The 22,868-nt window shown below is 43.5% G+C and overlaps 1 protein-coding gene and 1 long non-coding RNA gene across 3 annotated transcripts in view; one reads left to right on the plus strand and one right to left on the minus strand.

The window, feature by feature from the left end:
* Positions 1-21,586, plus strand: part of SH3RF3 (SH3 domain containing ring finger 3) — an 87,032-nt gene extending 65,446 nt beyond the window's left edge. The window contains exons 8-9 of the mRNA XM_031557667.1: positions 9,468-9,805; positions 18,373-21,586. Coding sequence (XP_031413527.1) covers positions 9,468-9,805; positions 18,373-18,541 — 507 coding nt within the window. The 3' untranslated portion in view covers positions 18,542-21,586. The remainder of the gene's footprint in view (positions 1-9,467; positions 9,806-18,372) is intronic.
* LOC109371119 lies at positions 11,875-15,358 on the minus strand. Of its 2 annotated transcripts, none has more exons than XR_002121817.2 (3): positions 14,944-15,358; positions 14,376-14,495; positions 11,875-11,962 (listed from the first exon to the last, which is right to left on the minus strand). It is a non-coding gene; the product is annotated as an uncharacterized LOC109371119 (long non-coding RNA). The 2 variants fall into 2 exon arrangements; XR_002121814.2 differs by lacking the exon at positions 11,875-11,962 and adding an exon at positions 13,363-13,701.
* Positions 21,587-22,868: the final 1,282 nt, after the last annotated feature.

Here is a 22,868-nt window from a genome sequence, read left to right on the forward strand (position 1 = left end):
TTTAGCAAATTGTCTTTGATGGTTCCATTTTTATTTTCTAAGTAGCAAAAAGGCAAAACTGAGAAGAAAGGTGAAACCTGATTGTTGCCGAAGAGAGGATGCTGCTATAACAAGTTCTGCCTGGTCTTAAGCAGCTTCTAGCAAGCTTTTTACTATAAGAGCTTTAGCAGTAATTACAACCCAAGTGTTGTGACATTTGGAAAGCTACGGTGCCTTGGTTGCTTCATCAAAGAAATTGTCGTTTACATGCCTGGGCATCCTTCTGACATTGACAGCTGCTTTTTAATCCTTTAAAATGATTCTAGGTTTCTGTCTTCATTTTTTAAAGGGCATTCACTTAAAGGATGTTCAAGAGGGCAGGAGGAAGCAGAGGCAAGTGTATGAAATGCACTAAGAATAGTGCTTTTTGGATGCTCCAGTTTGATGCTGTGGGAGCTGCCAAAACTGGAGGGCAAATTTTCAAGAGAGAGAAATGTTCATGTTCACGGCTTTGATTGTGTCCAAAATCCCTTCTACAGTGTCAGATCACCTGGGAGCCATCAGGGGCCTCTTCTTCCTACCCCTCACCCAAACATTGCAAAGCCTAGCACTAATTTTCAGAAATACGTTGCCCAAGCAATAGGAGCTTCTGCATTTGTAGCCTCTGGGCCAGATTCCATGTGGCTGTGATAAGTTCTGTCAGTCTCAGCTGTCTCTTCAATCTCTAGATAAATGCATCTTTTATGAACTGGTGAATTGTTTGTAGGAATTATTTCACTGTAATGTACTTCAGTGTCCGGTACACACAAATCCTGCCAATTTTTTATTGTCCACAGGCATCCCTTTTTCCCTTCTGTGGGGAATTGATTTTGAGAGAAAAATATACCTGCTGTGATGCCTGAATTTTCCACAAGCAATCTTCCCTCTGAGTGCCAACCACCCCAAAACTATTTAGCTTGTTGGAAGTGCTGAAATTACAGCCTGAGGTGGCACAGCTGCTGCAACAATGTCAACCAAGTGGGAATAGACTCATCAGTGACAAGGGACAAGATGACCTCCACTAATCCAAACCATTTACCCACATGTTTCTGCTTTCCATAAAAATACAAATCTCACTTGTCTCTTATTTAATAAGATTACAGAGCAAGAGCGTGTGATCTTAACTGCTTGTTTCTGAAATGAAATCCATTCTTTGTAAATGAGGAGAGCCAGAGCTAAGTATGTGTAAGATTGGAGTATGTCAAAGCACATCCTGAATTCTGTCACTGGTTCTCTTTCATTCAAGTGTTTGGTGAGTGAGCTTCCTCTGGCTTTCTGCAAAATGTGAGTGTTGCTCCTGGTCCTCCCCAAGACCAATAAATCTTTCTCATTTCCTTACAGGAGACAAGAAGCAGCAAACTAACCTGTCAGTCTAAATCATCACATTTAAAAATACTAATTCTATGCAGTCTACTATTTACTGTGTTTGTACATTTTTTCTCATTTCAGAATCTTGTGTTGTCAGTGAAGCTGTGATAGATTTTCCTCTAGTGTGAATAAATGAGCCTGATTTTTCAGAAAGGTGCTCGTACTCTGTCCATCTGTCCATTTCTCTAGAAACTACAGTTAGTCTTCCAGAGTGTCCTAAATCGTTCATTCATGGTTTATACATTAAAATAAAATTTAAAAGATTTGTAATTTGCTGGGCTTCAGTTTAGGGTAGATCTTCAAGACCAAATCTTGGTCTGGCATCATGTAGGAGACCTCCATGCTGACTCCAGGCAAGCCCTTGGTATGCACAATGGCAGTGTGACCCCAGATTAGGAAGCAAGGTGTGCTCCTGGAAGCACTAGGGCACCATCAGCCCCATTGCCAGTACTCTGGTGGCTTCTTGGTGCAGGGTGAGCTCTGCAGCCCTTGGTCTGTGCTGTGTTGCTCAGCAGAGATGGAGCTGAGGAATCTGCAGTTGCAGAAAGTACTCTGGGGTTGCACTTCCCAACCTTTTGTGTCTCTTCCTTGGCTGACACTGCATCCTGCTGGCTGCTTTTTGCACTCTCTCAGTCACCTGCAGCTGATGAAGTTTCTAAATAGCTGAGTTTCCAAAGCTGGGACAGTAAGGGAAGGGCTCGTTCCTGGCTTTGTCCTGTTTCCTATGCTCTTGCCCAAATAGCTTTGTTTCTTTATTGTAGCAATCGTCATCACTGATTTTATGATCTCTTTGTAGCAAGGTGGGGGCACCCGTACATGCTCCAAGAACTGTTTCATCTCCCTGTTTAGACTTTCTGAAGCAGAGATTGGATCCATACCATTATTTTAACAGCCTTTACTAGATCTGTTCTCCATTAATTTATCTAATCCCCTTTGAACCTGATCTTACTTTTGGCTTCCACAATCCTGTCTGCAGTAATTCTGTACTTAATTATGTGTTGTGTGAAAAACTGTTTCCTTTTTTTTCTTTTTTTTGTTTGAGCCATATGCCTGATAATCTCATTACACTTCTTCTAATTCCTGCATTGTGAGAAACAACCAATCTGTTCCCAAGTCATCTTCAAGAGCTAGGTTTTCCTTCTAGAAATACAAGATGAGGAATCCTTGTGAGACTGAGCATGAACTAATAGTTGTGTTGGACTGTTGAGTGGGAAAAAGAAAAGAATACCAAATATGTGCAAAAATACCACGTCTACTCCCTTGTTTTGAGCTCCCAGAGAGGTTGCTCATACTTGAAGGGAAGAGATGGACTAAACTCAGGATTAAAACACATCCATCTGAGTTTGCGGTTACTTCCAGACATACTGGCTGCTTGTAAATAAGTGTAAATGTTGCCATGGACTTGGCTAGGACCATAGTTTCATCACTTTCTTGGCGTTATCATATTTCACTTTATCACCACACAATTTTGAGTAACTTTATCAAGTTATTGAGTAGTTTTCAGTCCCTTGGTGCTCTCTCAGCGTTTTCCACTAAAAAAAAATCACAAACTGTAATCAGGGCATGGAATAAGTTGCATATCTTAAAACTTTCCACCCTTTTCATAACCATCAACTATTCCCTATGTAACAGATGAGGAAAAGCAATGAAATTAAGAAATAATAACAATCCATCAGCTTCTCTCTCCATCAATCACAGAAGAAAAAGGCAATATCAGTTCAGCAAATGAGCTGTCTCTCATTCACCATAAATAGTTTTAAAGAACTGGTAGTTTTTCCTTCTGCCTTCTGCCTGTTAAGAATGCAGTAGAGCCCAGGAAGCCCACTGACAGCTGACTCTCTCTGCTTCCACTCCAGCTTTTTTCTCCCTGATTAGTCTTTACCTTTGCTCCAGTGTTTAAAAGATCTAACATTCCATACAGCTTGAATATTCGAATATATTTTTAGATTCCCCCTGTATCTCTTTTAGTACTCTGTAGAGCCTTGCATCCACCTCAGTTCAACAAAAGCACATGATTAAGTGCCTGTGTGCTTTTCTGTACTGATCTGAACTTATTTTTGCAGTTTGGTTTTTGAAACATATAAAATGCCCTGTGAGGCCTTACTTATCAAAACTTAAAAATATCTACAGGGCAGGAGTCAAGTGGATGGGACCAGGCTCTTTTCAGTGGTGCCCAGTGCCAGAACAAGGGGCAATGGGCACAAATTGAAATACAGGAAGTTTCATACGAGGAAAAACTTATTTAATGTGAAGGTGAAGAGCACTGGAACAGGCTGCCCAGAGAGGTTGTGAAGTCTGCTTCTTTGGAGATATTCAAAGCCCACCTGGATGCTTTCATCTGCAAGCTGCTGTAGGGAATGTGCTTTAGCACAGAAGGTTGGACTTGATGATCTCCAGAGAACCCCTCCAACCCCAACAATTCTGTGATTCTGTGATTAATGACTTTAATACTAGTTAGTTATTTTACAAGTCAATGACCATAAGTCTAATATAATTGTGCGTATGCAAATGTACATATGTTACTAGAATTGCTGGAATTTAAAAACTAATTATATTATGAATTCCTTTTGTTCCTTAGCGTGTTTATATACTGAGAGTATAATAGACTTATGGCCAGAGTTAGTTGTCTCCATTAAAAACTATATATTTTACGAGCACATAGATTGCCGTGAAAGTAATGCCTGCTATTTATTTCTGTGGAAACTACAACAGATACAAAGAGCACAATAACACTATTTAGTAGAGCACATTCTCAGCTACAAAACACTATTTTTCAACATAGTCACTAGTAGTAGCTATGCCTCTTTGCCAGTGTTGAACAAGAGCCTGCATGCCACGCTTTTAAAAATCTGCACCAGTGGAAGTAACCCACTGCTTCACAGCTGCTGTGATAATTTCACTGCTAGGAAAATGTTGCCCATGCAGTCCAATTTTCACTGTGCTGACATCCACCATTTGGTTTCCATAAACGTTCAGCAAGAGTTGACGAATGTCAGTGGGTGCCATTTTCTCTGCATGGAGGAATTCAGTAACGCACGTTTGCTTCATCTGCACTTCCATGTCAGATGCCATTGTGTCAGAGTGCACCTCTGCTTCCATCTGCCACACAGCAACAAAGTGTTACATAATATTGGTGGGAAGGTTCAGCCTCTACTGCCATACCACCACCATCTGCCTCTGATGTCATGGGCCAACATAATAAAACAGGAGGCATTACTTTCAGAAGAGTCCTCGTAATTTCCACATAATATACTTTACAAAACTGGTCCTTAAAAGCAGCAGTGCTTGTGTAGTAATTGCTGAACAGTAATTACTTAAAAGTAATTACTTAGAAGTAATTACTGTTGTCTTGTTCAGCGTATCACTTATGCCTCATCAGAAATGATGACAAACTACAAATGGTAAATCCACATCCAAAGACTTCATAAACACGAGGTTTTCATTTGAGGTGATGCCAGTTTGGTTTTTAAATCATTATCAAAATCTCAAATCATTTTATGGACTTTACAAACCCAAATAGCTTTCTCCTTAAACTTCATAGTTCAAAGTACTCCCTACGCTTTTAATCCAAGCATCAATCACCAGTAACCAAGTTAGACTCAGAGTAAAAACATACTACTCTCCCAACACTAACTTAAATTTACTGGAATGAGTACTGGCCAAGTTAAACAAGCAATGAAAGTGGTGGTTGGGGGGTACTGACTGATTGGTGAGTTCCTCATTTGTTCTTCAGTGCTCAGGGCAACATTTAAGCAGTTTTGTTTCTTTTTTCTTTATTTTTAAATGAAACCTTTTTTGTCCCTCTGGCTCTGTTATCTCTTGATGTAGCTGATGTTGCATGAGAAATTGCCTCTTTTCAATGGCTGGAACCAGATTTTCTATCAGCTGCAGTAAGGTCTCCTAATTCATTTAATAAGCCTAGATAGGTATGAAATGGAGTATTAGGAGCTGCTGATGGAAAAAAAAAACACCTAAAACAGAATTTTCTGTTTATTAGTGTGGTTTGGGAAAAAAAAAAAGAAGAAGAAAGAAAATATCTGTATTAATAAAACCAGTATGTATAATTGGTGTTTGGATTACAGCATGATTATTACTTTGCAGATACAGGGCTCTGTTATCACTCAGTCATCAACGAAGTAGCTGCATTCTGTGCTCATCTCATCTCTGAAGCTGAAAGAAGAGCTGGTTATTATCTTCAAGTGGGGTTATTAATGAGGGGAAAAATCATCCCCAATTACTGTGAAGCAAAATATTTCAACATTTACATATCTGAGACTTTAATTTTGATCTAGTCTTTCATGGTTTCTTAAGCTCAGACTGTATTCACTTTTCAAAATGTTCCCACAGCAAAATATCAAGGGGAACTTGCACCTGTCTTAGTGATGGCTTCCCAAATATATGCTTCAGGGTCACAGAAGTGTTGCCTATCCCTTCGTGTGTTGCCAGAGACTGATTGCCTCTGAGATTCCTTCATGCTACACCATAGGAACAGAGTCTTGAGCTTAGACTTTGTCAGGGAAGTAAGAAATTCTGACCTATATATACTGTGTTCATAGTCCTTTTTTTTTCTTTTTCTTAACTAGAAACAGCCTGGGATTCATTTCATTCTTTCTCTTTTTTTTAAAGAAGGTATTGATCCTTACAGAATTAATGGCTTGGAAGTTTTGACTGTGAACCTCGTAGAATAAAACCTGCACAACACAAAGGTGATGATTTAAATTCAGTTGGACATGTGGGCAGTAGCCAGGAGATGGGAGAAGTGCCGTTAGGACTGTGAACCCATCCATCAACAGAGATGCAAAGGTCTGACCTTGGTGGGTTCAGGAGGCAGGGACGTCAAACACAGTTTGCAGTCAATTGGAAACGTAGCTACCAGACAAAGAAAACTCAATAATTACACAGCTGCTTCGGTAGATTACAGATTTCCTAGAAAGCAATAGAACAGCAGCCCATGAAAGGAAAAGGGAAAGCATCTTTTTTGTTGTTCAAAAACGTAATTCCTTACAATCATCAGAAACGTCCTCTGTAAACTTCTCTCTTTTCAGAATCCGCGGCGTCTGAAACCAATCGGTGAGCATTTCTGTACAGCCCATTAGTGCTTAGTTGATTTACAGTGAAACTGCTGCAGAATGGACTGTCTTGGACAGCCATATAAATATTAAATTAATTTCTTATGAAGGATGGTTGCTATTATACTAAATATTAAATGAATTCATAATACTTGGACACTTGGAATAAATCATTACTAGGATTCCATTTTAACATTCGGCTCCAAATTCCCTTTTTTTTTTGGCTGCTAAAGCCATGGAAAACGACTGGTTGCTCTCAAAGAAATGTGTGACTATGCAGCACTGGAGCACTAATGAATTCCCACAGCACAAGGAGTCTTAACCTAGGACCGTTTACAGATGAGAGGAGTCCTGATGGGTTTTTGGGTTGAACTACTGATTGTAGAAAGTTCAAAACCAATGTGTTTCTCATGAGAGACATCACAGCAAATCATCAGCTCCCAGCAGTCTTTGGTTTGCTCTGAGCAGCATCAGCAGAGAGTCTGGCACTGCAGTACCAGAAGAGGCTGGGAACATCTGGCAGACTCAAAGGGAGGGAGAGCTGGATGCAATGTCTACACTCCAGGCACCCAAGGCGTTCTGTATGTGTTCACCTCCAAATATCTCCCCCAAGGCCATAAGGGGACTGTTGGGTCTTTTGACTTGGCTTAGCAAATGAAGTGCAACATCTCAGCTCTTTAAAGGTCACAGATCTACGACTCAAAAGTTGAGTAAGATGCACAGTTCACTACAAGGAGCCTAAAAATCAATTCTTTATTTTTCCCTTTTGTTAAAGTAGAACAAGGGGTACCTCAGTCAGTTCATTATAGCTCTCTGCTGTCTGAGGGACAGCAGCTTCAGTGCAGAAATTTATGTCAGGAGTAACCTTGTAGGGTGGGAGCTGTTCCTGTAAACAAAATTAGCTGACTGTCAGACTCGTCTGCTTCTTAATGCACAGATGGTTGTGAATGTGTGTATTTCCTTCTTTCCAAAGATTTTGGCTTCTGTGCCTTGGATGTCTAAGTCATCCAAGGTTTTTCAAATGAAAATTGCCCAAGGTATTTAAATTAGAAGCAAAAATTAGAAAAGCTGCTACCACATAGGAATATTAATTGTTCATTATACAGGGCTTTATTCGTGTAGTTACTTTGCATGTGCAAAGCTGCCAATTAAAGAGATTCAAAGTGCTCACTGCTGCACAATAGCCATTTCTCCAGGGCCCCACAATGGCTATTGTGTTCTGTCACTGACCTTTAGACACCTTCAAATGCGTATTGACACAGTATGCTGGGATCATTCGAGCTATTGTTTCAGCGAGCCACGGGGAAAGAAGAGGTTCTCAATTTTGTGAAGAGCTTTACCATTTGATTTAATGATGACAGCAGCAATATTTCTTAATCAGAAAGTGAAAAGAAATGCTGAAATGTTTTCTGGTTCTTCAAGTGAGTTCCATCAATCACAGAAGAGTTCTTCCTCCTGGTCAGGGAGAGGAGATGTTTCTCAGGGGCATTCGGTCTTCTCTGCTACACCCAGGGAAATGAAGTTGGTGGCTTTGACCCATTGATGCCATACAGCCCTCCCTTCACTCCCACAGATTGTGCCTGGGTGAACAGCTAGACAGGACGAGTCCTTTAATCTATGAAGTAACCCGTAAGTGACAAAAGGCCTTAATAGTTGGAGTGGGTCCCAGGAGACTGGCACCTGGAAGCATAGTTCAGACTCTTCAAAAATCACTGGATATGGTAATAACAACCATGCTTTACTTTTGCGTGTACAGATCTTAACATCTGAGGTATTTCTGCTTTCTGACGAGTCCATGACAGTAAAGAGTGCAAGCAAGAACTTTCAGCAGCGGAGACATTGCATTCTCTTAGTACATTTGCAAGTAGATTTACTACTCTGAGCGTCTTCTAGAAGCTTATATTTATTTCACTGTAGTCCTCCTATTTTTTAAAGCTGCTTTGAGAAATGACTTCAGCACTCAGCACATAAATGAACATTGTTTTAAACCTCGCATGGGACATTTTGTCTACAAACAAATGAATTGCTGGCTTGTATTTCCAAAGAGCTTTCCTACTCAAAGATAGAGAGATCATTCTGTTCCATCAGTACTGTGTTTGCTGGGCTCGTTTTTCGCTCCCTATATTTGTGCGTGCTTAAGATGGACGCATAGCAGAATTTCTCACACTGTTATAAAACATGCAAAGTCCATTGCATTTCTTCAATAAAAGAGGCTGAGCTTTGTTTCCACATTAATTGAAAGAGTGCTTTTAATTTGTTTGCTTTACTCTGCATCAGAAACCAAAGCAGAACTTTGAAACTACACGTGCACTGACGTTGTGATTGCCAAGTGTGAACGTTGCAGTCTGTGTATTCAACCATAAGGCAACGCTTGCACCTTAACACTCGAGGAGAGGTGACCTACCTCTGGGAGGGAGATGTGGGTAGGAGCAGTGTGATGTAGGATGAGGAGAGAAGCAGGGCCTGGAAAGAAGCATAAAAACACTGTTTCATGCCTCCCTCCTCCCTGCAGTAAGTCTGTATCAAGCAGTAAAATGGCAAGCAGCAAATGAGGCAGCAATGATGAGCGGTTCTCTTGCTATCCCACTGGTGTTTTTTCAGCATAGCACCTGCTGTGTTACTTTGGGGGAGTTTCTCTATTGGAGAACAGGAGTCCCTGGAAGAAAGAGAGCCACAGTCTGGTTGCCTTCTCCTCTGCATGGGAAGTTTGTACATTTGCTGTCTCACAAACTGCAGTATTTCTTTCAAGAGGCCCATGATCACTGCTTGGGTGGATTTGAAAATAGAGTTTGTCTATAATAGCTTCTTATTCTGCTGAATAAGTCCAGCACTTCTGGATGGGGAGGGATTTTTGTAGGATGTTTATTACCAAATACTCAGTTCGACCTGAATCTACCCCTACATGGGGCAGCCTGGGGAAGTTTCCTGCCACACAGTGAGATTTTCCAAAAGGAGAACAGAGGGACGAGGGATATCTGCTCACTGCCCACATTTCCTTTTGTTGCTTTGCAGAAGGAGAAGAAGAGTGGGCTGCTGAAGCTTCTAGCAGGAGCATCAACAAAAAAGAAGTCGCGCTCACCACCATCCGTGTCTCCCACACACGACCCGCAGGCAGCCATCGAAGGAGTCCTCCAAGGGGCAGTGGGACCAGAGCTCTCCTCTCTCTCCAGCCACGGCAGGGCAGGCTCATGCCCTATCGAGAGCGAAATGCAAGGAGCAATGGGGCTGGAGCCTCTGCACAGGAAAACAGGCTCCTTGGATTTGAATTTTTCCATCCCTTCTCCTGCCAGGCAGTCCCTCTCTTCCATGGCAGCTATTCGGCCAGAGCCCAAGCCTTTGCCTCGGGAAAGGTAAGCTGTGTATTTCCAGAGGTCACTGCATCCTCAGAGAGCATTTGGAGGAGGGCGGCACATTTAACTTGCTTAAGGGTTGTTCAAGTTTTGCAGCTCCACAGATTGACTGTGAGCGGCTGTGCCTATGCCCATTGAAAATCTTCTGGCATATAGTGCAGGTTTACTTTTCATTCATTTAAAAACGTGTTTCTGGAGAGCAGCACCTTGCCACAACAGCCCTCATTCAAGTAGAGAGGACAGCAATGCTTTCTCAGCCCAAAGAGAGTAGATACTGTGGACAAATACCTCTTTGGGATCCCAGTGTTTTAATAAATTCATGGAGCTGTCACATGACAACTTTGGAACCGTAGCTGCAGAAACGTGAAAGAAACTGTTTTTATGTGACTGTATGAAAGAAGTCAAATGAAATGCACAGGGCAAGTCAGCCTGGCCCTGAATCTAGTCAGTGTTATGAAGCAGGTGATGCAGGGCATAGGAAGGGCTACCACGGGACAGCCCACACCTTACGTGGTATTTTACAGGGTACAGTTGGCATTTGGCTGGGAAGGTGACAGTGACACTGTAACAAACTTTTCTAAGGCATCTAGCATGTGAACCACAGAGTGCTATGCTTAGCAAACTGTAAACAACTGACTAGCAGATAGTAAGAAGGTTGCAGACTGATTCATTGTTTGGCATTGAATATAACTCTAGATCAGGAGTCCCTAGAAGAATGAGTTGGGCCATGGGCCTGCACTGTCCAACATGAAGTTTCTGCTATTTGCTGGACTGGAGTGGGAGGATGGTGATGAAGAGGGCAGACCCATTGGTACAGAGCTAATTCATCTCTTTCATAGAAGAACACAGAGTAACAGCATATTTCGTGAGAGCCAAATTCGAGGCAAATCAGAGTGGGTGCAGGGCAAACTAAGAACACTGGGAGATTTGAAGCTATGTGTTTTTGGGGAGCGATACAAAGAGCTCGATCTCATCTGTTAAGGAACAGGCTTGGGACCAACCTGTAAGAGACTGCAGAAGGGACAGGCTTGGGAATATTTTTATTCTGGATTGGGAGTTCTGTCTAAAAGAGATGCTGCACTTTAAGCACAGATACTACACTGGAAGCAGAAATAAATGCAGACAGGTCCTTCAGCATTGTATGAAGGCACTGAGAGTAGACTATCACAGTAGTCTCTTGTCTTTAAAATCCATGAAAAACCAATTTAGTGAAAAGAGTGAAAAACCAATCCCTGTTTAGGCACACTTAATTTGGTCTACATCAGTTTAGATTAACGCTATAAGAAAAGCTAAATCAATACAAACCAGATTTAGCACCGGTGTAACTACATCAGTGGAATGCTGCACCTTTAGTTAAACATAGCCATGAAAAGAAACCAGTAAGAGCATTCCCCTGTGTGCCTTGGAGCTGGCTGTTGAGGTGCTGCTTTCCAAGCTTTGATGTAGAAGAGTCTGGACACATTGTTTAATATGCCAGGGCTGGTCCCATATCCTACACATTTCTCATTTCACCTCAGGGGGGTCCTGACAGTGAAACATTCAACTAATGACAATTTTAAGCAGCTGCAGTGAAACAGAATAGAACCAGAGGGACACTCTCAGCCTTGCTGGAATGAGGAGAGAATAGATTTAGACTGCTACAACTGTGCAAATACTTCCAACTGCAATATACGGTGGTAAGGAACTTCCTCTCATTTTAAGCATTTTGATTCTCGAGTCTTAAATCTGAAAATAAGCTATAATTGAAGTAACCCTAATTATACACAGCAGGCAAGATTCTCTAATTGATTTATGAATTAACTTCCATATCATTGGTGTATCTGCATTCCTTAACTGATCATACGGGCTTTTTCGTGCCATAATGGGAAATATTAATTACCTTCATGCACTAGGAAGGATAATGCTTAGTCCTGGAATAATCTGAGCAGATACATTAAACACTTGTCTCCTAGAAATTCATCCCACATCCATCTGTGCTCATTAAATCATCAAATTGTTCAGAAGTACCGAATTATTTAAAAAAAACAAATTACAGTTTTCAAACCACTTGTTCTCTTCACATCTGGCAGTGGAGGAACTTGCATTCAGCATCACTCAGCTCCATATTTTGCTTGTTTGCATTTTGGTGCATTTCATCTGCACAGTAGGAGCAATTCTCTGAGAAAGAAAAGGGAGGGAAGGGGAGAAAAAAGAAAAAAGGTTAGATAAACAGATTCAGATGCTGGCTGAAATTTTAAAAAGCTGCAGAGCATTTCAGTGCACTTAGCTGTACTTGGCTTTCTATCTCCCAACGCCCATCTGTGCACACAGAGACAGAACACTGGAAGGTTGGAAGAAGTAGCACATTCCTTAATATTTACAGCATTCAAAATGAGGCTCACACAGGCAGCAGAGCACCGCTACTTCTTACAAAGGGGTTGGCTTGCATCTCTGGCCCTTGCCATGTCCAGGCTACTGATGGAAACCAAGCAGACACAGGCCATATCACACAGGAGGTGCGTTACAAAGCCCTAATTGCTTGCAGCTTTAAGCAAGCCTGTCCTGCTGCCTGAAAGCACAGCCTTCATGGGAGTTCAGCCTGTCAGAAAGGAAGGTGAACTGAGCTTTACCATCATAGAAATGCTGTTAATTTTTATTCTTTTCATTTTTTGTACATGGAGAAAGCAAGGAAAGCAATACTGTATCTTACTCCATTTGATATTTCAAAACCTGGCTGTGGGTGGCTGCGTCGGACAGGAAAATGGTCCTACCTCCCCTGTCATTTACCTTTGACCTTTAACTGGCTTGCTGGGATGGTTAGTGCCCATCTCTGCCTTCTGTGTGTAGCTTCTCACGATACATTTTTAAAACCACTTTCCTTCTGCTGTTCCCTGTTGTAAAGCTCATACCACAGTATGAGCAGCGGAGCGGAGAAATTTCCCAGGTGGTGTCCTTGTCACTTTGCGTTTCAGTGACTGACTGTCAAGTGAGTACCCCGTCATGCTGCATGTGCCCCACACACTCTTTGCCAGCAGCTGCTCCATCCAGCAGCTGCTTGTGCAAGAAACTGGACTGGTACAGCCGATCCCATGCAGGGATGCCATCAGGCAGCTACAGACTCACTCCCATCCCCCTGACACCGGTGGCTCACGTGGAAGAGGGGTATGCCGCCTGCCTAGCAGCACCAAAGCACAACATTTGCCTTGCCACCCCCTTCAAGAAAATATGACTGTACGTTAAGGCAAAATGGGAGAGCTGAGTGTATGTGTGTGAGTCATGTTCCCCTCGCTGACTGGCACCGTTCCCAGATGCAAACCTGAGTAAAACATGTCACGCGTTGTTGACTCTTTTATGGTAACTGGCACTAATTCTGCCATGTTATAGTCTGATAAAGCGGTTGTATCCAGACTTACTGTCACGACTGGCATAGCTGCCTGGCATTTATATGGTTTTCAGGGAGCCTTTGGACAAGTGGTAACCACAGCAGCACTGCAGAATTAGATAGGAGCAGTGAGTGTGACCTTTAAAATAGACCCCTCCTCGTTTCCATCTATCCCTTCTACAAATCACTGCCACATTAGAAATTGAGCTCCCCATTCAAGGAAGCACTCAAGCATGTGCTTAACGCTCATTGACTTCAATTTTGTCATGCACGTATATCTTCTTTGCCAAAAGGGAAAGCAAAGGAAGGGCTTTTTTCTTTCCTGGAAAGTGATACCAAAGAAATGACCCTAGGAGTATGTTCTGACTGAGCAGTGACATGTATGCACACGGTTAAGTGCTCCTCTGTCTTGGGTGCTTGCCTCAAGGTTGAGAAACTGGGGTCAGCCATCTCGGAAATTGAATCCCGCAATGCTTTCAGCAGAGGGTGAAGGATCCAGCTGAGGTTTGTTCTTCTGAGTCTGCTGGTTCAGACACTGTAAAACAGAGCAGTGGAACGGGTTCTGGCTTGTAGTTTGCAGAGGTGCTTTGCAGGTCTCTGCAATGGGTCAGTGAAAGGATGGAGAAATAGAGCTCCAATGATAAGCAGGAGCAGTGGTTATCTGGGCTGGATACTCAGTTGTCACCGATAAGCTATCCCCTCACAAAACAGATGTCAGATCCCAACCCACAAGGTATCTGTTGGATTCACAGCACTGGACTCCTGAAACCTATCCTCAGTGCAATATTTTTACAAGCAGAAACTTGGAATAAAGCTTTCGAACTCAAGCACTGTAAATAGGTCCAGATTGGAGATTAGCTTTGCAGGCCTCATTTGCCTTGTTGCACCTCTATTTTTGCAGCCACCGTGGCTCTATCAGTCTAGTGGACATACATATTTACTCAGGGAGAAGGCATTCACTATTTTGTTTCTTTTCCTCAGCTTTTAATTACTGGTGAGTTCTGATCAGACCCATTCCATGCTTGTCTGTTCACAATGACAGCCTGCATGAGCAACTTAGAGAAGGCAACTGACTCCTACGCAGCTGAAGTGCATGAGATGAGGCTTACTCTGTGGAAAGTGTGGCATGAGGCCTTGCAGCTGGAGCAGTCAGACAATCCACATGCCTCACACCTGTGCTTCTCAGCCAATTTCTCTAGGGTCACTCACCAGACATCTCCCAGCCTCTGCAGAAGATGAGGTAGCTTCAGCAAGCTCGTATCTCTCCCATGTCAGAACCTTGACTTGCATCCAGAGCGGGACATGTGTGCACTAAATGAGGCAGGCATCCTGTGGGAAAAGTAATACATGATCACGTAATGGAAGGCTCAATTGAAAGCAAGCAACATGAAGTCATGGACAATCTTAGTCTCTTATTTCTTCCTCTCAGATGTGTGGTTGTGAAATGTTCCTGCTCTTTTAAGGTGTCTTTATGCATCTACATGTCTGACATCTTGAGTCACTCTTGCTTTTTTAAAGGCAACAAGAGCAGAACCTCCATCATGTAATATATATCAGAGGTCAAGAATTTTAGCTGCACCTTGCACACGTCAGCACTGATAGTGAAGGGAGAGCTGGACGGGACAGCTGACTGCAAGGAGAAGCACTGTAAGGACACAGCTATGGGTTTCATTTCTTACTCAGCTCTCTGATCCCCTCCCTCACCTTTCCCCATTCACCAGAGCTCAGGCAAACCAGTTACCCATCCATGCTGGTACTGCTCCCAGCCTCCCCTTACGTGTTTTCTCTTGGACACTGAGGACCCTGCCCAAACCGTATCATCCCCTCTGAGTTTGAAGTGCCCAATCCAGGGATACAAAGTCAACATAGAATCTGTGCCCTGGAACTAAAATAGGAAAGAAGCCCATTGCTGGGAAATGGAACTGCTGATGTCCCACAGAGCTAATACAGATTGGCGCATCAGCCAGCAGAGGTTTTAACTTCATTGCCCTCTGATCCTCTACTAAACATGTGCCATCTGGGGGCATTTTGAACTTTACCAAGAGCAAGTGAATTTCTGAAGGAACACCACTGTTGACTGACCAGTAGGGCCATAGATTGGGGCTTTCTTAGAAGGCTGGGCAAAGGAACAACTGCCTGAAGATGCAGTTTGCAAGAGAAAATACCCAATATCAGTAACAACAGGCAAAGGCGCTCGCCTCACTTGTAATCAGCCCAGCTACATAGCATTTGTAAAAGTTCATAATTCAGAGATGTAATGTGACATGGATAAAACAGAGGTGTTTCTGAGATTCGTCTAAAATGTCAGGAGGCAGTTTGGGGTAAGAAAACATGCAATGTTATCATAGCTTCTCAAAGACTAGGGGACAAAAAGGGAAATAAAGAGCAGAGATATAAATGGAAGAAGAACGTTGGACTGCCTTTTTGGGAGCGAGGGAAGGGAAAAGATCTCTTCTGCCAAAAAAATACGACCAACATATATTTGCAGTGAAGTTCTGGGGGAAAAAATCGAGGCTGAAATGCCACCTGGAGGTCTTGGAGTGGCAGCACAGGCTCTGACAGGAGCGATTTATGGTGCCTGGTGCCCGCGAGCCCCTTGCTGGCAGCCAGGCCGTGTGATCATTTTTCTGCTCGCTGCAACCTTGATTGTTCTGGCTCTGCCTGGTACTGCTTCTAAAACCTCACAAGGGAAAAAAATGCAAGCATCTTTTTGGTCCTTCACAGAGGATTTCTTAACTGATTTGCAAGGTCTTTTATATCTAAGATTTCGTTACTCTATCAAAAACACTTCAGTGTTATCCCATGAAGTACCGTAGTTAATTGAATTTAAACCACAGCACTTGGGGTTTCCTTAAATGGGAAGAAGTGCTTCATCTTGCGAGGCAGTGGCTGAGATTTATTTCTTTAACTCTCTAAGGAAATGCTCTGAGAATCCCTTTAATGAAGATGGGCACATTCTTACTGAGCGTGGTCACCTCCCTCCTCATGTGAGCCATTTAGGGAGTAGCAGCTCCGTGCTCCTAAGGTGTACCCTGCCTTTAAAAGGAGGGCTGTGTGTACTTCAGATATGAGGTGTTGGCAGTCCCAACTCGGTTCTTGGGGTGACCCTACACCAGACAAAACCTTCTTCTATATTTTTTAACTGATCTGCCAAAATGGCCTGGGGCTGCCTCTGCACCACTCGACTGCTGTCTGGGTCCATCCCTCCTCTTCCTCAAAGCCTTTTGGGATCCTGGAGCACAGTTCGAGTGCACTGTGATCGTACATAGAGTCGGGAGATCTGAAACTTGGCATCATCTTAGCTAAAATTGTTCCACTCTGATAATTTAATTAATCAACACTGCAGCAGAGTGTTTGAAATAATGTGTGCATTCATTTGCATAATGGTTGTAATTGGCAAAGCCTCATAATATAAGTGTAGCAATTCTACAGATGATATGCGTGATAGACCATTTTCCCGCAGCCAGCCAGAAGCACACTTTTCAACCTCTGCTATTTGCTTTCCACAGAGAAAGGCAGTGACAACTAGATTTATTGACCAAGGGACCGAGATGACCAACAGATTTTTGATGATGCTTGAACACTATTTTTTACATGACTTTGTTGCCATGTAAAGTTAACAAGGCTGTAGTCAGGTTTTAGAGCAGAATCTCCACTCCAAATGGAAGGTGTCCAAACACATAGCCAAATCTGGCATTTTCACTGTCACATCAAAACTAAATAGGGTCCCTAATTTCAGAATTAATTATTATGTACCCAATAATTACTATGTACCCAAGCAGTGTCTGCAAAGAAAATCAGCAGCTACTTCTCAAGAGCTCCCTGCTTTGGTACTATCTCACAGGAATCATAGAATCATAGAATGGCATGGATTGGAAGGGAGCCCAAGGATAATCAAGGTCCAATCCCCTGCCACAGACAGGGCCACCAACTTCCAGGTGTGGTACCAGACCAGGCTGCCCAGGGCTTCATCCAGCCTGGTCTTGAACACCTCCAGCAATGGGGCATCCATAGACTCTCTAGGCAGCCTATGCCAGCACCTCACCACTTTCACTGTAAAGAACTTCCCCCAAAGGAATGGCTTCAGGGAGAGCTCCAGATTCTTCAGTGCGTGTTGAAATCAGTCCTAAATGACAGGGTGTTATTTTAAATAAATACTTGCCTGTTAAAAAAGTGACTGAGGGATCAGAAACCATCCAGTGGTTGTGGAAATATGAATCCTCAGGAGATGGGCTTTAGATAATCAATTGTCATCTTTTAACTATCTTACCATATTAATTACTTTGCAACTAGCAAGACAGTTATTGACTGTTAATCAGATGCCAGAGAACAGTGAATGTATGTGCTCTGAGGAAGAAATTACAGCAGAAATACGTTCCCAGCCCTGCACACCAATGCACTGATGTGAAAGGGCTCGGTCTGTGTTCCCAGGATGATGAGGCTGAGAGCAGAACAGCTATATGGGGACCATCACTGCTTCATTGCAATGGAGTAAACGGAGTGACACATGAAAGCCCAGTTCTCAGAGAACCCTGCAGGTGGCTCAGGGTAAGGGCTCCCTCTTGGCATAGAGAGTGTTTTGAAAGTAATTTCTTATCTTTCCAACTTAGTTTCCCTTCCAGGTCTGAGGGACCTAAAGTGCATTCCCAAGACACGTGGTAAGAAGAAAATTGTGAAGTGCTTTAGTTAGTTTCTGCTGATATCGAGGGCAGCTGGCCAGAGCACTGCCAGTTCCAATTTGGGATGGCATGGATGCAGCAGTGTGCAAGGCTGTCCCTCTAGGCATCTGACAACACATCCTGCTGTCACAGTCCAGCTTTATAGCATGTCCCAAGCACAGCTGCCAGTCAAGCTGGCCTGAAAGCCGCCCATGGTACTGAGCTTTGGTAGAAAATGTAGCAGTGTCAGATGCAACTGCTTTGCAAAAGCCCAACTTACTGATGTTTCCAAACGCATTTTTCCTCAAAATTTCTGATTCAAAGCAAGTGAGGGAAAGAGAGAAGCGAGGTAATGTCTCTGACTCAAACCACAGCGGTCTTCCTTAAATCCAAAGGAAGTTTGTCCTGGGTGAGCCCCTGAGGTCGTTGGCCTGAGGAACTGAGCCTGCACAGACACACTCCTGGACCAGGTCAGCCCTGGTTGGGCTTCAGGCAGCTGAATGAGTGGATGTGTGCCTGACGAGATCTTTGCCCTTCTGTTTCTGAAGGTACCGCGTAGTGGTCCCCTACCCGCCGCAGAGCGAGGCCGAGATCGAACTGAAGGAGGGTGACATTGTGTTCGTGCACAAGAAGCGGGAGGACGGCTGGTACAAAGGGACGCTACAGAGGAATGGCAGGACGGGACTCTTCCCCGGGAGCTTTGTGGAGAGCTTCTGAGGACGGATCGCCGCTCTCTGGACTGGAGGAGCTTTCAGGGGAAACTGCATAGCACAAGAAGAGACCGCAAAGGGAAACTGGACTGATAACCACTGCCATTTTTATTTCCAAAGACTCCCCCAGGCCCTTCAGTCCACATCTTCGGAGACACAGCACTCCACTGTGCTTCTGGAATCGCGCGGTGCATACGGTGGTATGTTGAAGTAGTGCCTTCCACCTGGAATCACGGACTGAAAGGACGCCCACACGGACTGTACGTAGCCTAAACTCCGGCTGTTAACCCTTTGTGTAAATTATAGAGAAAATATCTTTAAAAAAAAAAAAGATTAAGAGGAAAGTTGTTATATTGCTGTAACTTATTTGTCAGAGCTGCAGTGTTCTTATTACTGGCCTATGCAAGATGGATTTGAGAGTTCACGGAGGTGTGCTAGGAAGCTCTTAAACTGGGATTTTGTTTTCCTGAGGGAAAAAGAGGGTGGGGAGGGTGGAGAAAACCCCGGCTAAAAATCACGTGTCGTCATGCAAGAGAGAGCGAGGAGCCCAAAACGTTAACGTCATGCTTTCTATATACCTCAGAGATATGCTGCGTGAGTTTGTCAGTAGGTGTGTCAGTGCTCAGAGTCCCCGTCACACGCTGTGTCCCGGTGCTACCGCCGGGCGGATCTTGGAGGAAGCACAGCTCCGCCATCAAAACTGTGGTTATTCCAGCGGAATTCCTTTTGCCTGTCTTCTGCCCTTATTATATCCAGCATGGATTTTTGTCCTTCAGTATCACTTCCCATTGCTTTTTTGTATGACGTACCTTTTTACTGTAAGAATTGTTATACTTTATATATATTCCTATTAGATCAGACATTTCCTCTTTTTCATACATCTGGTGCTATTTTTTTTAACTGTTAAAGATTCGGTTTGGTTAAACAGAGAGGCTGCAACAAGACTTGCATTCAGCATACGAAATTAGAAGCGTACCTGAAGATCGAGATCAGACTGTTCATGCTTCATAGAGGAAAAGAGAAAAAGCTGCTTGGTCACTGATAAATATCCTGGGAGCAGCGTGCCCGTGCGCACGTGCGCTCTCTCCTGTGTATTTGTAGTATCTGAAGACCCACGCTGAAACACAGCGTTCTGTCTGGAGAGTGATAGTGACTCCAGAATTGGAGGTAATTCCTAGAGGAGTCATTTTAATTGACTTTTTCATGGCAATAAGAAGAACACTGCAGGTTCTAGCTTGTGCAGGAACCGTGGCATTTTCCTCTGTTGTTGCATTATGGAGATGAGAGCTGATCTGTGGCGGCTGTAATTAGCATTATCGAAATGTGATTTCTTACTGTAGAAATGTACAGTTTTGGAGACTGTTCAATTTCTTATAATGGTCAAGCTACAATACAAACCTTATCAGGCAATATAAGCTTCCATCTACCAGGGACTTAAAGGTGCAATAAGTGTAAAGCGAGTTCAGCTGGTTATTCCTACAAAGCAAAATGATAAAAGTTCAATAATGCAATTGTGAGAGTACTTAAAAAGAGCTCAGCTCTTGCTGAATGAAACGTGATGAAAGAATTTTCTTAACTGTATCTGTACCTTGGCCGTTGGCCAGAGCCAACATGTGGTGGTCATTTAGGAGCATGTTGGAGGCACTGTAACCTGGAGATGATCTTATTAAAAGGAAGAGGCCCAGTGGGTGAGCATCGTTACTGCGTTGACAGTAATTCATATGTGAAGGTGTAAGTTTTGTTTTCGTTCAAGCCATGTCTTCTAGTACATATCAAAAACCATATCCATGAACATTCCAATTTAAGTTCAGTTCTGTGACTTTGTTCTCTGCAAAAATAAATTTCTTCTCGCTGTCACACATAACAAACAGATCCCAGAAATACAGTCCATGGCCAAGTATAGCACCTTCAAACAGGGAGGCATTATTTTCAGGGTGTTTCTTTTTATATTTAACATTGCTGCATTTGTTCGTATTCCAGTTTGTAATGAGTCAGCCAGTAAAAGTTTAGTTACTGTTGAGAGGAAATTGCCTTTTTAAACCAATAGGAGATTGAAGAAATGTCTTCTGGAAAGACTTCTTTGAGAATAGAGCCATATCTGTCCATCTGTTTGGTCCAAATCAGAACTGGTATCACTGCACCTCAAACAGGACTGCACAGTTAGCAAATCAAAAATGTCAGAACGAGTCTTATCGATTCTAATGAAAATTCTGGGTTAGCTCTGCCAGACACAAGGAGATTTTTCTGACAGCTTACAGTGGTTAATGTTCTCTTAAAATTCTGTTCCATGGGTGTATTTACTACATGCAGAAAAATGAAACAGGATGACGGCTTGGTTGCTGCCTGTTGTGTTTAGCCAGATCTAAAATGGGTCCAGATTTCCACCTTTAAATGCTTAACAGGACAAAAGTTGATATGTGAGAAGATAAAGGAAAACACGCAGATGTTGTGTCATGAAATCAGCGTTTAAATTATGTTTTGCAAGGGAGATGTTGTTTTTCTAATGGGCAACAACCCTTGCGGTCATACCTCCTGCAAAGAAAAGTATTTGCGGGGGGATTTGGTTTGATAACAGCTGTTTCTGGCCCCTATTTACTGCATATCCTCACACTTTGGGTTACTGAGTAATCTTCTTGGACAAATCACTCCCATGCAAGGAGCACAAGTGCAGAACACAACACAGATCGGTGATACAGAAAAGTGACCCAGAGCCACTTGGAAAGCCCTGGACTGAGAGAGGCTTGATGTGTGCTGTGGTCTCACTTCCACCTGTTATACAAGGGAAAGGGGAAAGAGATCTGCATCTCCTACAACAGGGGAACAAAGAGAAGAATCCCTCTGGCAGCCTCAGTTCGTAAAACGCCAGGTTTGCTGTTTTAGAAGTGTGTTCGAGTAATTGAACAATCCCTTTGAACTTTGCACAGCTCAGAAAATGTTTTTGTTATACATGAATGTTAACGTGATTTAGGAAATGTTGGCGGATATAAGTACAAATGAACTACAATGACTGTGTTTCTGATTCTTTAAGTAAAATAAACATTAAGGCAACTCAGTGGAGGTTTCTCTCTTTATTAGATGGCGAAGTGAACGAACAACGTAAGTGGCTCCAAAGCTCACAAGGAGCACTTCCTTTCACTAGTAACTCCCAGTAAAGACCAGGTAATGGTAAGATTTACCTGACCAGAAGACACAGTCTGCTTCTGGTTCTTCTTTCAGCAGGTCTTGAGAAGTCAACGCTGACCTCAGATGTGAAGAAAACACCCCCACACCTCATGCTTTGCTCCTGCAATGGCAATTCCAGCCGTGTTTCAAAAGAAAAATAATAGTCGTAAAATTGTTATGCGGCTTGGCCATTCCTAGACGCTTGTGGAGAGCAGAACCACCTGGACAACATCTGCAGGGCTGTCCTGCATCCAAGAGCTCCTCCTGACATCAGCAGCTCCTTACAACATGGTGAACCTGGCAGACGTGTGGCTTAGTGAGTTGCTGCCAATCCAAATAAATGAGCTGTCCTGGCAGGGGAGCCAAGCAGTGATCCAGTCTGGAGAGGGCCATGTCCTCTCCTCCTAGCCTTTTATGTAGCAAAAATAACTTTCCAGTCCGCCACAGATGTATTTCTAATTACTGGGTGTGGGTGTATCCCCACCCTCAGAACACCACTTGGTTTTTATCAGCTGTATGAGACGGGCTACCAGGCAGGGGCTGCCATTTTAGTCCTGTCCCCATCCCATACTCATAGGGACAGCTCAGCTCAGTCCACTGCCATGAATACTTATCACATGGAGACAAGCTTCCCTCTTTGCCCCCACTCTGGTAAGACTCCACTGCCCATAAAAAGAAACCAGAATCCCTGGGGCTTGGCAAAGAACTCATAGAATCATGGATCACAGAATGGTCTGGATTGGAAGGGACCTCACAGCCCACCCAGTCCCAACCCCTGCCATGAGCAGGGCTGCCCCCCACCAGCTCAGGCTGCCCGGGGCCCCATCCAACCTGGCCTTGACCACCTCCAGGAATGGGGCACCACAGCTTCCCCCTCGTCCTGTTAGTATCTCCCCACATAAAATGTGTCATGCTTGTAAGCTCCCCTTGGAGTACTGGAAGGCTGCAGTGAGGTCTCTCCAGAGACTTCCCTTCTCCAGGCTGAACAAACCCAGCTCCCTTAGTCTGTCTTCACAGGAGAGGTGCTCCCTCAGACCATCCTCGTGGCCCTCCTCTCAATCCATTCCAACATGGAAAGGCGCTTTCAATGCAGAGATACCTAAAGGACCTACAAGCCACACCTCACTCTTCTTATTTCCCCCTAGCAGCAGCAGCAGCAGCAGCAGAGCACT

This window comes from Meleagris gallopavo, chromosome 1 (assembly GCF_000146605.3).
Source record: "Meleagris gallopavo isolate NT-WF06-2002-E0010 breed Aviagen turkey brand Nicholas breeding stock chromosome 1, Turkey_5.1, whole genome shotgun sequence".
NCBI lineage: Eukaryota > Metazoa > Chordata > Aves > Galliformes > Phasianidae > Meleagris > Meleagris gallopavo.